This window comes from Hypomesus nipponensis, chromosome 20, assembly GCF_054491055.1.
Source record: "Hypomesus nipponensis isolate SF chromosome 20, ASM5449105v1, whole genome shotgun sequence".
NCBI lineage: Eukaryota > Metazoa > Chordata > Actinopteri > Osmeriformes > Osmeridae > Hypomesus > Hypomesus nipponensis.
Window position 1 is genome coordinate 3,997,575 of NC_140380.1, and position 11,015 is coordinate 4,008,589.

Below are 11,015 nucleotides of genomic sequence, written 5' to 3' on the forward strand. Positions count from 1 at the left end.
AGAATGTCCCTGTATTTACTGTAAGTCACTCTGGATAAGTGTCTACTAAACGACTGAATGAATGGTAACTTCACAACAAATCACTTTTTGTCCCATCCCCATCTTTACTAGCCTGAAATTGTCATACTCATAATTATAGTCAGAATATGAGTCTGATTACTCTCCATTGGGCTGTGACTATGGGGCATGTTTCAACCGAACTCGTAAAACAAATGCCTCTTCGCTCAATTGGATAGACCTACAACCAATCATAGCAACGTAATATGTTGTTTGTTGAAAACAAATTCAACCCAAGCCCTCTTTTGTGACGTTGTTAATTACGTTACTGTTGATCATCTGTCCATCATTGTATAAAGCCCGTCCTGGCAATTTCATTGGTCCGCCCAGATCCTGGTTTTATGTAGTTGTTCCCAATACGAGCCCCTCCAGACCCAACTTCCCGACCAAATTTTTGTTGTGGGCGGGGTTAAATTGGGCTTGAAGCCAGGCTACATCTTTACAGCTGTAATGGTGGGTCCCCCTAGGGGCCTGGAACAATTTTACACCTGGAAGCTGCTGTCCATCATTGTGACCCCAGAGACTGAGGTTCAAATCCTGTCTTTCTGTGACCCCGTTTGCCCTTGTCATACCTCAGTAAAGGAAAATACAGGTACAGAAACTTGAACATTATAACCCCCCACCTATATCACTAAAACAGAAGAAGTGAAACACCAAACATGCTGGTCATCTAAGTTATTTATTCAACCTTAGGAAGAAGACAGAAAATTGAAATTCATGACTTTCAAATTACATATTAAAAAAAGAAAAAGAAATAACATGAAATCAAAACCAGAAAATTGAGCAATCGTCATTTCTTTCTGGCAGCGAGGTGAGAAGCCAGTTGTGGGTTCCATCTTTGCCTGCTTCTCTGGCACAACCACAATGTGCCATGGTGGTCAATGATAGGTTGAGGGCACTGTCCAAGCTGTCAGTGATTGGTTAACGTGGTGTACAGGTAGTCAGTGATTGGTTGAGGTGGTGGGCGGTTCTGTACCTGGTAGGTGGAGGCAGGTTACTCACCCAGCATGCCGTGCGACAGACGGAGATACCCTACTTCCTACTTCCTCATTAGAGCGTGACTACTTCCCCTCTGGCAGGAAACACCTCAGAGAAACACGCCACAACACAAGTATGGGCAACTTCTCCAACCCCAACCTCCCCTCCCTCAACCCCCTTTATCAGTAGATAAGGACGCTAGATGATTTATGACAAACATATCCATGGCAACTGTAGATGGAGCCTGACCTATGAGTTATGACATGAGGCGACGGCAGGGCGAGAGGACTCAAGGAGCGGGCAGGTCATCTGGGGTCATGGTCAGATATGGTTGTGTGGTTCTAGTGTGGTCAAGGGTGGATGCTGTGTGTGATTGTGGTGTCGTTTGGTCAAGAGCGGTGTGGTCCACTGTTGTGACATTGTAATACAGTGTCAGGTCTGTGTGGTCATGGTCAGGAGTGGTCAAAGTGCTGTCATGAAAGTTAACTCTCTGGTTAAACGGAGGCGTTACCAGCTTCTCCACCCCTCTCAGACTGGGAATACATCCATTAATACCAGCCCCCTTCTGGATCAGGTGTGGGCAGAGAGTGGTCAGGTGTGTGATTGCCAGGTGTGTGGTTGTTGATAGGGGGGTGGGGGGCGTGGGGGGGGGGCGTGGGGGGTTTACCTTGGTGGTCTCCACCAGCGTCCATGGCAACCTTCCCCCGTGTCACCACCCTGGGCGTCCAGAGAGCCAATCAGGAGCCTTGCTCCAGGGGCCTGTCTGTCAGCAGCCAATCAGCTGTGAGCTGTAATAGTCAGTGAGAGGGAAAACGTGGCTGCAGGAGCAGTAAGATCAGTACACTCACATGCATGAACACAGCAGACAGGTGGAATACACAGGACCGTGTGTGTGTGCGCGCGAGTGTGAGAGATCGGGGGAAGAGAAGAGAGGACCCTAACTCATCCACTCCTAGGGATCAGCTCCAGGTATCTCAGCTTGGGTTGGGAGGGGGGATGGGGTGGGGGGGGGGGGTCGAGGCAGGTATCTCACATGGTTACAGTTAGGTCTTTATTCTCAAACCAAGGAACCACTTCCGTCATGACTTCACCTTGAGATGCTTCATGTTTCAAAAGGGGTTACATACGCTTCAGAGAAGAAGTAGAAGAAAATAGACGTTTTAAACCTGGCCTGTCAATCTGGTTCAACATTCCATTAAAACCCATGACTTTGATGATCCACTCACAGAAACAAAACAAGGATTACCATCTTCATCATCATCGGTTTTTAAATCAACCAAAAAATAAAATAAAGACAAAGTAAAAGTGTGTCAACAGTCTGTCCTGCCCAGACGGTGTGGGGCCGTGGTCTGGCTGATCCTGACGTGACCCCTGACCCCCACCGTGACCCTACAGGAGGGCAAGGGTCAGAGCTCAGGGTTAAAGGTCAGGGGTCAAGGCATCTCCACACCCCAGTCCCTACAGGTGCTGTTTGGGTAGGGGTGTTCGTGGTGCTCAGCCATTAGAAAGGGGGCAGCATTCGTTGCTTAGACCAGCATTTATCTTTTATCTCTGTTATTACCGACTGTTCCGAGACAAAAGTTCAACCTCACCTCTAATAGAAAAAAATATGGAGTTCCCTGAATTGAATGTGTATGTGTGTGTGTGTAGGTTGAAACTGTCCCACCCTTGAAGAGAAACAGAACATAACATTCACCATTTCTCTTGGACTCAACATAAGATCTGGTCAACAAGTGTGTGTGTGTGTGTGTGTGTGTGTGTGTGTGTGTGTTATAATAGGTAAGCCACTGGCAGATCCCTATAGCCACAGTCACTTATACAGTCATCCATTCACATCCACACTCATTCACTCATCTGTCCTGCAAGCTAAGCTAAGCACATCAGGCTAAGCTAACCACACCGGGATAGACTAACCACACTGGGCTTGGCTGACCACAATAGACTAGGCTAAGCTAAGCACACTGGGCTAAGCTAACCACAACAGGCTAGGCTACCCCCACCTCTCTAAACTAACCACCCAGGGTTAAGCTAATGTCACCAGAATAGGCTAACCGCACTAGGATAGGTTAATCCCATTGGGATAGGATGACCAAACTAGGGTAAACCAACCCCATCAGGCTAAACTAACCAAGCTAAGGTAATCCCACTTGGCTATGCTTGGCTCACTTGCCTCAAACACTCAACTGCTCTAGAAACCATTATTGGAGCTGTCCACACGGGTAGCATTTCTACCTTGCCTGACACTCCACTACCCACACCCTACCACACCAACCCACAAGCCTAGCCCCAACCCCAACAACCCTAAACCCGGCACACCAACATTGTGGCCCGAGAAGTTCTGCAACCATTTACAAATGTGGTTGACTTCAGAGTTGGAAAAGGCACTCCTCTGGGTGGAGAAGACCGGCAGTCCAACATGGGGCCCGGTGCTGCCTCAAATCTATTGATGGGAACCTAGAACCTAGTTGGAAATCTAGAACCTACTGATTGGAACCTAAAACCTACTGTGTCTGCCTGTCTATTCATCTTGGAGGTTCATCCAATCATGACCTAAACTAACCAACAACTACCTACCTAGGTACCGTTTAACACGAGCCCTTAGGACAAGGGGGTGGTGAATTAACTTCTGGTTATCGCACATATACACCGCTCATGCAATCCGCACACTCTTCAAATCCTCTCAAACGCACACAGACACACACACACACACACACACAACTACAGTGGAAGGGGGGGCTATCGGTAGGGGGGCTCTGGCGTGTGGAGGTGAGGGTAGTCATAGCGATGGAGGAGGGGCTCCCTGTGTGCTGGAGGAGGGTCATACGCTCTGGGCGTGGCCAGGTGTCCCTCCATCGGCGAGGCGGTGGGCATGGTGACCGGGGGCATGGCCGGGGGGGGCGGGTAGCCGTACTGGTACTGCTGGTACTGCTGCTGGTACTGTTGGTACTGCTGGTACTGCTGCACCTGCTGATAGTATTCTGCATAGCACCTGGGGAAGGGAGAAGCGTCGTGTTATAGATGCCTCATGTCTACAGTACATCACAACACTGGACAACCTGACAATATATACCGTATCTTCACTAGGCAGGGCTCCAGACCAACTTTTTTCTTTTTTTTTCTTTTTTTTACATTAACACTGTAGCCCCTAACTGAAAATTATAGGGGCACAGGCAGAACATTTAGGGGCAGCACCTTAAAACAACTTGCAACGCAATTTTTCCCCTTTTTAAATGTATTAGTATGTAAAATGTATTTGTATAGCACCTCTCTCAGATACAAATCACAAAGTCTTTCACAACAAAATGCAATAACCCTCCACAAATTCAGATACAAGAACATTTTGAATAGAAAACATGACAAACAACCATAAAAAAACCCTTGACTAAAAGCCGAATAGCAGTCTTTAATTGCTTTTTAAAAGCTTCGACAGAAGTCACACACCGTAGAAAGGGAAGCAAGACATTCCACAGCCTAGGAGCCACTGCTTGGAATGATCGATCCCGTCTAGTTTCAAAATGAGTACAGGGAACCACTAATAGCTTCTGACCTAATCATCTCAGATTACGAGTGGGGGTATGAAGCTGTATCAAATCAGAGAAGGAGGAACTTGACCATGCAAGGACCAGGATTTTAAATGGACTTCTATACCCGACTGGTAACCAGTGAAGTGATGCTAAAAAAGGTGTTATGTGTGCTCTTTTGTTAATGTGCGTTAAAAGCCTTGCAGCAGAGTTCTAAACAGCATGGAGACGGCCAAGCTCCTTCTTACTCAAACAGGTAAATTGACTATTACAATAATGTAAACATAAGGAAATAAAAGCATGAATAATCATATCCAATTCACCCTTTGACACTACTGGTCTCAGTTACTTATAGTGTGCCGTTTTATTTGAGTTCACAGTAGGGCTGTGCTATGACCAAAATCTCATATCCTGACATACATCCTTTCATACATACATACATCCTTTCATACACACACACACACGAGAATTCTGTGTCGTTTCAATTTAAATATTGAGTATTCAATGCCTTTTAAAATTCAAAACATTATGTCACTGCTTTTCTTCCATAATATGGCACATTTTCTTTAAATTCAATGAATACATTGTTTATATTAATATGACAACAAGCAGATTTCAATTATTTAAATAAATATTTTGTACTCAACATATAAAAGTACTTACTCATAAGCGGCCATTTTGGTCGGATATGCCCCCGAAGTCTCAAAATATATTTGGAGTGAAGCAAACTACTTGTACATAATTCCCTTGACAGGTCCAAGTGGGCCCTGCACCTTTAGGGGCGCAGTGAGGTCTGGGCTACGTTGTGGGTAGCTAGCTACATTTTCTTTAAAAAAATCTTTGTAGGCCTACTTGAATTAATGACGCACAAAGCTGTGTACGAAAATGTTGACGTTTGCTGACCTCCTGTCTTTCCAAACTCCCTAATAATAATATAAAACGAGCATTTGTGCGAGTGCAACTAACTGTTTTGGCACGACACATCATTTCTCTACAAAATGCTCGCTAATTGCACAGTATTATGTGCTTGCTGTGAGCAGATGGTGACTGGTCCGCCGTTCTATCAAACGTTGCGTAAGTAATTGAACTTCATCTTTAGATTCTTAACTTAAGTGCAGATTTTAGATTTAAATTTAAGGTTAATATTAGCCGTCAATCACTCCCTTTGAGAGCCACCCGAGCGCAGATGACGTTACCCACCCAGTTGAATAATCACTCCCACCATCCTACACATTGGCCAACTCGGGCAGACTCGCTCCCTAATTGCCTAATCAAAAAAGTCAAATTTAGAGGTCGTTCATGTGCAAGTAATTGTAAAAAAGACTCGCACCACCTAAAAAAAAATGGTCTCAAAATACATAAACGCGCACAGGAGTACAAAATAGCCAGGCACAGTACGAAGACATTGGACTTCACTCAAAATGTTAACGTGTGGTACCAACATCAGTTCTGTTTGCACCACCATTCTGTTTACATTACCAATCTGCATTACTGATTGGATTGTTTTGTTCCTCTCTTTAAATCCTTGTTTTCACTTACATTTTACGAAGAAAAAAATATGAAACCTTGGTTTTTTTAAAATATATATACGCATATGCATCTTATTTTTCTTATTTAATTGCTGCAGTAATAAAACCCTGGTTTTGAAGAGTTACCTGGCTATGGGGTCTCCGTCTGCAGCTGGGTCCTCTGGCCCCCCAGGGGGTGTGGGCAGCAGGGCGCGGCGTTTAGGGCGTGACTGAGGGAAGGAGGTGGGGCTTGGGTCAGGCAGGAGGGGGGCAGTGCGTCTGACGGGGCTCCGGTCCCGCTCCCCGGGCTTGGACCCGGCCTGCTGCTCCGCCAGAACCTGCTGGCCCTGCTGGAAGAACCGCGCCCTGGCCGCCTCGAACACCGCTGTGGGGTCGGAGGTCGCCTCCGGGACTGTCGATTGGTCGTACTGGCCATCGTAGGCGGGGGTGGTGGCGGAGGCGGCGTCCGCGTACACTTGGTTGGCCACGGAGCCGTACACCTGGCTGGCTAAGGCGCCATACACGGCAGGGCTGACAGGCGTGCGGTCTGAGCCGCTGGCGGAGGTGAGGCCCTTGAGGGCGGCGTAGGTGGGGTCGAAGCTGGTGGTGTTGTAGAACGAGTTGTGAACACTCTGCTGCACCTGAAGGGGTAGGCCTGCCGCCGCCGCCGCAGCTGCAGCCAGCACGGCTGCCTGACTCTGGTGGTGCTCCATGGAGGGCTTCGTCAGGGGGATCTCGCTGGGATACAGGCCCAGCCCCACGCCCCCCACCTTTGCCGTGGTGGTGGGCTTGCTAGGCTGCACCTTGGAGAGCTCCACGGACAGCTGGCGGCCCTTGAAGGTGGTCCCGTGGAGCGCCTCAATGGCCTGGAGGGCATCCTCCTTTCTCTCCATATGCACGAAGGCGTAGCCAGCGTTAGACGACAGGCGGGCTGTGGGGGGGACGACACACAGACATAATGCTCTCTGACTAACAGTCATTGTGTTGTCAGTATCGTTTTCTCCTCTAATGTCTCCTCTAACTCATGGGAGGGTAGAAGGTAGCAGTTGAGATTTAAATATTGTAGCCCCCTGCTCTATATATTTACATTTTATACAGACTTATTTCTCCTTGCCACTATTGTTCTCTGTCTGTGTCTATGCAAGATTGAAGGGAGTCACAAAACCCTGCCACAATGCCCGTAACTGACCTTTAACCTTGTCACATTCCAGAACCTTCCCAAACGTCTGGAACAGCTCCTGCAGGTCGTCCGCTGTACACAGTGCGCTCAGATTACCCACAAACACCTTGGTGGAGTTCAGAGGTCGCGCGCGGGACTCCTCCACGACAAGGTTGCGCCCACGAAAGTCCCTCCCATTGAGTTCCCTGATGGCGCGGTCAGCGGCGCCAGCGCTCTGGAGGTGGATGAACGCGAACTGCCGCAGGAGACTGCAGGTCACAACCTCTCCGTACGGGGCGAACAGCTGGTTCAGGTCCTCCTGGCTCGTCTCCAGAGGTAGGTTCCCCACAAACAGCTTGATAGAGTTGTTCTTCTCCATGGCACTGGAGACAAGGGGACACCTGGTTGGAGGGAGGGGGCATTTAGACGATGATATCCGAGGCGACATACAAATAGTGCAGATAGGTATAGCTCAGTGATAAGAGCATTTTCCTGCAGCAGACCAAGAGTTCACATGTTCAAATCCCCCTGTACGTCGCTTAGAATAAGTAAATGCATTATTGGGTGCGTGCAACCATTGTTCTCTCTCATATACATTTCTTTTTATTATAATTTATTTTCCCGCCCTTAAGGATCCCTCAATATTTGGACAAAATGGACAATGTTTGTGTCAAAATGTTTGTCTTGTTAGCGATTGCGTGCTTGTATTTTAATTTACTTCCTGTTTTTTTAACAACTGGCGCGAGACACTGAAGTGTAGATGGCAGCAAAGGAAAGCTACATGGTCAAACGGAATTTACTTTATGTAACTAAGATGCACTGTCGTCTGTCATATGTTCCCGTCTAAAGCAGAAAAAAGTGGGCTTTTACACAGGCACCGACAATTTTCAAAAACAATCCCTGACCAGCCATGCTAATAGCAGACAGCACCTGGTTTGCGTGACAGCTAAGCAGGTGGTTGACAATCCATCTTCCAGGCCTTGACCATACTGGTCAGGAATTTCACCCTTGTGCTGCCTTTGGGTCACAATGACCCGAAGGTTTACAAAATAGGGCTGCAACAAACGATTATTTTGATAATCGACTAATCTAACGATTATTACAACAATTAGTCGACAAATCATCTATTTTTTCAAGGATTAATATGTAAGCTTTGAATGATTTTTCAGCTGTTGCAATCTGTTAAAACATTGAGTTATACTTACTCTAACTAATAAATTGAACCAGGAAATCACTTCAGCTTTTGAAAAAATAATAATTATTGCACTTTGAGCCAACTGAACAGACTACTCTCTTTTAGTCCAATTACTCACTGTTTTTCATAGAACATAACCCTGTTGTCTTACAAAGTAAATTCTTTATGTTGCTGCTTAATTTAAAAGATTAGTTTACATTCCTTTTATGTCTGTAATGTATGTGTAACTGCTGTCTGTGGACATGTTGCTACGGTATTAGTATGCGTGAAATACTACGTAACGCATTTTTATCAACTGATGTCGCTAACTAGCCATCTTGCTTAGTTCTTAATTTTTGTATGAGGTAAAGTTGTCGTAACAAGTGTGTGCGTGTGTGGGGGGTCACAACGACTGACTAAATCAAATAATTTATAACAACGGCATATCAAGTAATTAAGACGGACCAGCCGTTCGCCTCGTTCCCCCGGGCTATTGAACTGCAGCAGAAGAATGGTTTTGACTTGAGTACTCAGTATCATACTGATTAAATACTATGGAAGCTTTTATATATCAGCATTGAGGGACCAGAGGTTTCACAGTGTCAGCCAGACAGAGTTGTGCAGAGATGTCTGTCAGAAGGGGAGAGAGTAGGTCATGTTTGAGGTTAAAAGTCAATAGTTTTGCTGACTACTACCTTTTTATTTTTTATCACTAGAAATGTGATTACATTTTTGTTCTTTTTATATCCATGATGTGTTTAATAAATGGTTAAACATGTTAACAGTATAACATAACTTATATGCAAAATGATGTGTGGGAATCGCAAGAGTTAACCAGTCGACGGGCGAACAAAAATACAGGAGCACACCCCACAATTTCCCCAGAAATTGTACCCTGTCTAGTTATTCTTATTATAATGAAAGTAAAACTGTAAAACAGTTAAAACTACGAATCATAAGTGGATAGCCTAGTTATAACAGTTTCATAAAGATAAATATACCCGAACGGCACTTAACAACGCTGGTATATTTTCCATTCAAACTAACCTAGTCTATTACAAAACTAACCCAAATGTTTTTATACATTAAATGTCATCTTTTGTGAATTATGATGCCCGTCTTTTGTAATTGGCCTAGCACGTTCTTATGAGAGTTACTACAGGTCGGAAACGCGTTAGCGAGTTCGGAACAATAGATATTTTGTACTCATAAATTTACAAAATTACCATCAAAAATCTATTCTCCCTTGTCTTTTCACAAACACTGCATGTAGGGTTAGTTAGCAAAGCGTTTGGTCTAGACAGTTTGTTAGAAAACAATTAGGCTAGTAGCCCGTCAGGCTAACCTATCGTATTGCGTGTCTGTAAACGTTAGCTAGCTAGCCAGCACCAACATTGCCCGTTTGTAACATAAAATAATATAGTTATAAAGCTAGGCGGCGGGTAAGCGCGATAGGTAATAAAAGATAGTTAATGTCAATTAATATGAGAGTAACTGGCTAGCTAGCTAGTTAGATAATAGCGTGCTGTGTATGTTTAGAGAAAGCTAGCTAGCTAGTCTAGCTAAGCTAGTAGTAGCAGTCGTATGGCCAGAGCAAGTTAACGATGATAGCCATCTTGTCCAGCTGGTACAAAGAGTACAAATAGCGTTTAGAACTAATTCGCGTATGAAGTACAGTTTTCTATAAGCTTTGTGTTCTTAGTTCACCCAAACCTGACTAATATGAATACAGTGTATTAAGTTAAGAAAAAGAACACATCGTATGAGTCTTACCTAACGCGGTGCAATATTTCCGATGATTATATCCGTTTCCGGTTTTCACTTAGTGCTTTCCAGTGGGAGGTGTTTCAGTTTGCCAACGCTAGTGGTAGTTAGGTTCTTCTAACTAGTAGCTATGCTTTGTGTGGTTACTGAGTGTTTGACAATGGATATTTCTATACAATTAGGGCAACCTTGAATACCGTAATCTTCAAAGCAAAACTATCTATATCCAGAAAAAGTGTCTGTAACAATCCATGTAAAACAACAGACGGCACTTCCGGCCCACTGTCCAACTTCATAATCTGGTCCTAAGATAATTGGTCCATTCATTTGTGCTTTATCAGTGGACAATACAATTTGACATTATATTTGATTGCGCTTTGTTCCTGTTTCTATAGTGCATTTAAGTATAGCCAACATTCCACGAAAATAAAGTGTATGGCTTTAACACTTTGGTAGGCTAGTGGCATTTAGGCTGTAGGCTATATAGCCTCTCCTAAACTTTTATTTTTATTCTCTAAGACAAAACCGAGCAGTTAAACAACGTAGTTTTTTTTTTTTTTTTCACTATGTGTTGTGTTGTTAGACCTAGTAAATGGACACTACATTCATAATTTAGTTATAAGACTTCCTGCACAATGTGAGCAAGTAGCCTAGACTACATTTACAAAGATATAAGCTACTTTACGTTACCCACCCACCTCAAATCTTTGTCAATGGCGCTGAAAGGCGCAGCGTCCCAGAAATAAACGTTCAGCCCACACGTTTGTCAAAGTTGAGGTTTGTATTCTCACCCTGCCCGCTGAGTAAGATAATTTCCCTATGCGTAAATGGAAAATAAGGAAGACACGAGTTAA

General features: G+C 44.8%; 1 protein-coding gene across 3 annotated transcripts; it reads right to left on the reverse strand.

Moving 5' to 3' along the window:
• Positions 1–720: 720 nt before the first annotated feature.
• On the reverse strand, positions 721–10,981 carry rbm14a (RNA binding motif protein 14a). Of its 3 annotated transcripts, XR_014734541.1 has the most exons (6): positions 10,171–10,364; positions 7,254–7,624; positions 6,212–6,995; positions 3,860–4,024; positions 1,703–1,823; positions 721–1,143 (listed from the first exon to the last, which is right to left on the reverse strand). XR_014734541.1 is itself a non-coding variant. In XM_084683607.1 (4 exons), the coding sequence occupies exons 2-4, from the start codon at positions 7,600–7,602 to the stop codon at positions 3,772–3,774; spliced, it is 1,386 nt and encodes a 461-aa protein (XP_084539733.1). In that variant the 5' UTR covers positions 7,603–7,624; positions 10,860–10,981; the 3' UTR covers positions 2,073–3,771. The 3 variants fall into 3 exon arrangements, 2 of the variants coding, with proteins under 2 accessions (XP_084539733.1, XP_084539732.1); XM_084683607.1 differs by lacking the exons at positions 721–1,143; positions 1,703–1,823; positions 10,171–10,364 and adding an exon at positions 10,860–10,981 and having other exon boundaries at positions 2,073–4,024; XM_084683606.1 differs by lacking the exons at positions 721–1,143; positions 1,703–1,823 and having other exon boundaries at positions 2,073–4,024; positions 10,171–10,366.
• Between the last annotated feature and the right edge of the window lie 34 nt (positions 10,982–11,015).

Excerpts from the sequence above, each read along its gene's own strand:
- rbm14a (XM_084683607.1), bottom strand. The coding sequence starts at position 7,602 with ATGGAGAAGAACAACTCTATCAAGCTGTTTGTGGGGAACCTACCTCTG. Across the intron at positions 6,996-7,253 it reads GGAATGTGACAAGGTTAAAG|CCCGCCTGTCGTCTAACGCT; the intron begins GTCAGTTACGGG and ends TCCCCCCCACAG. Across the intron at positions 4,025-6,211 it reads GACGGAGACCCCATAGCCAG|GTGCTATGCAGAATACTATC; the intron begins GTAACTCTTCAA and ends TCCCTTCCCCAG.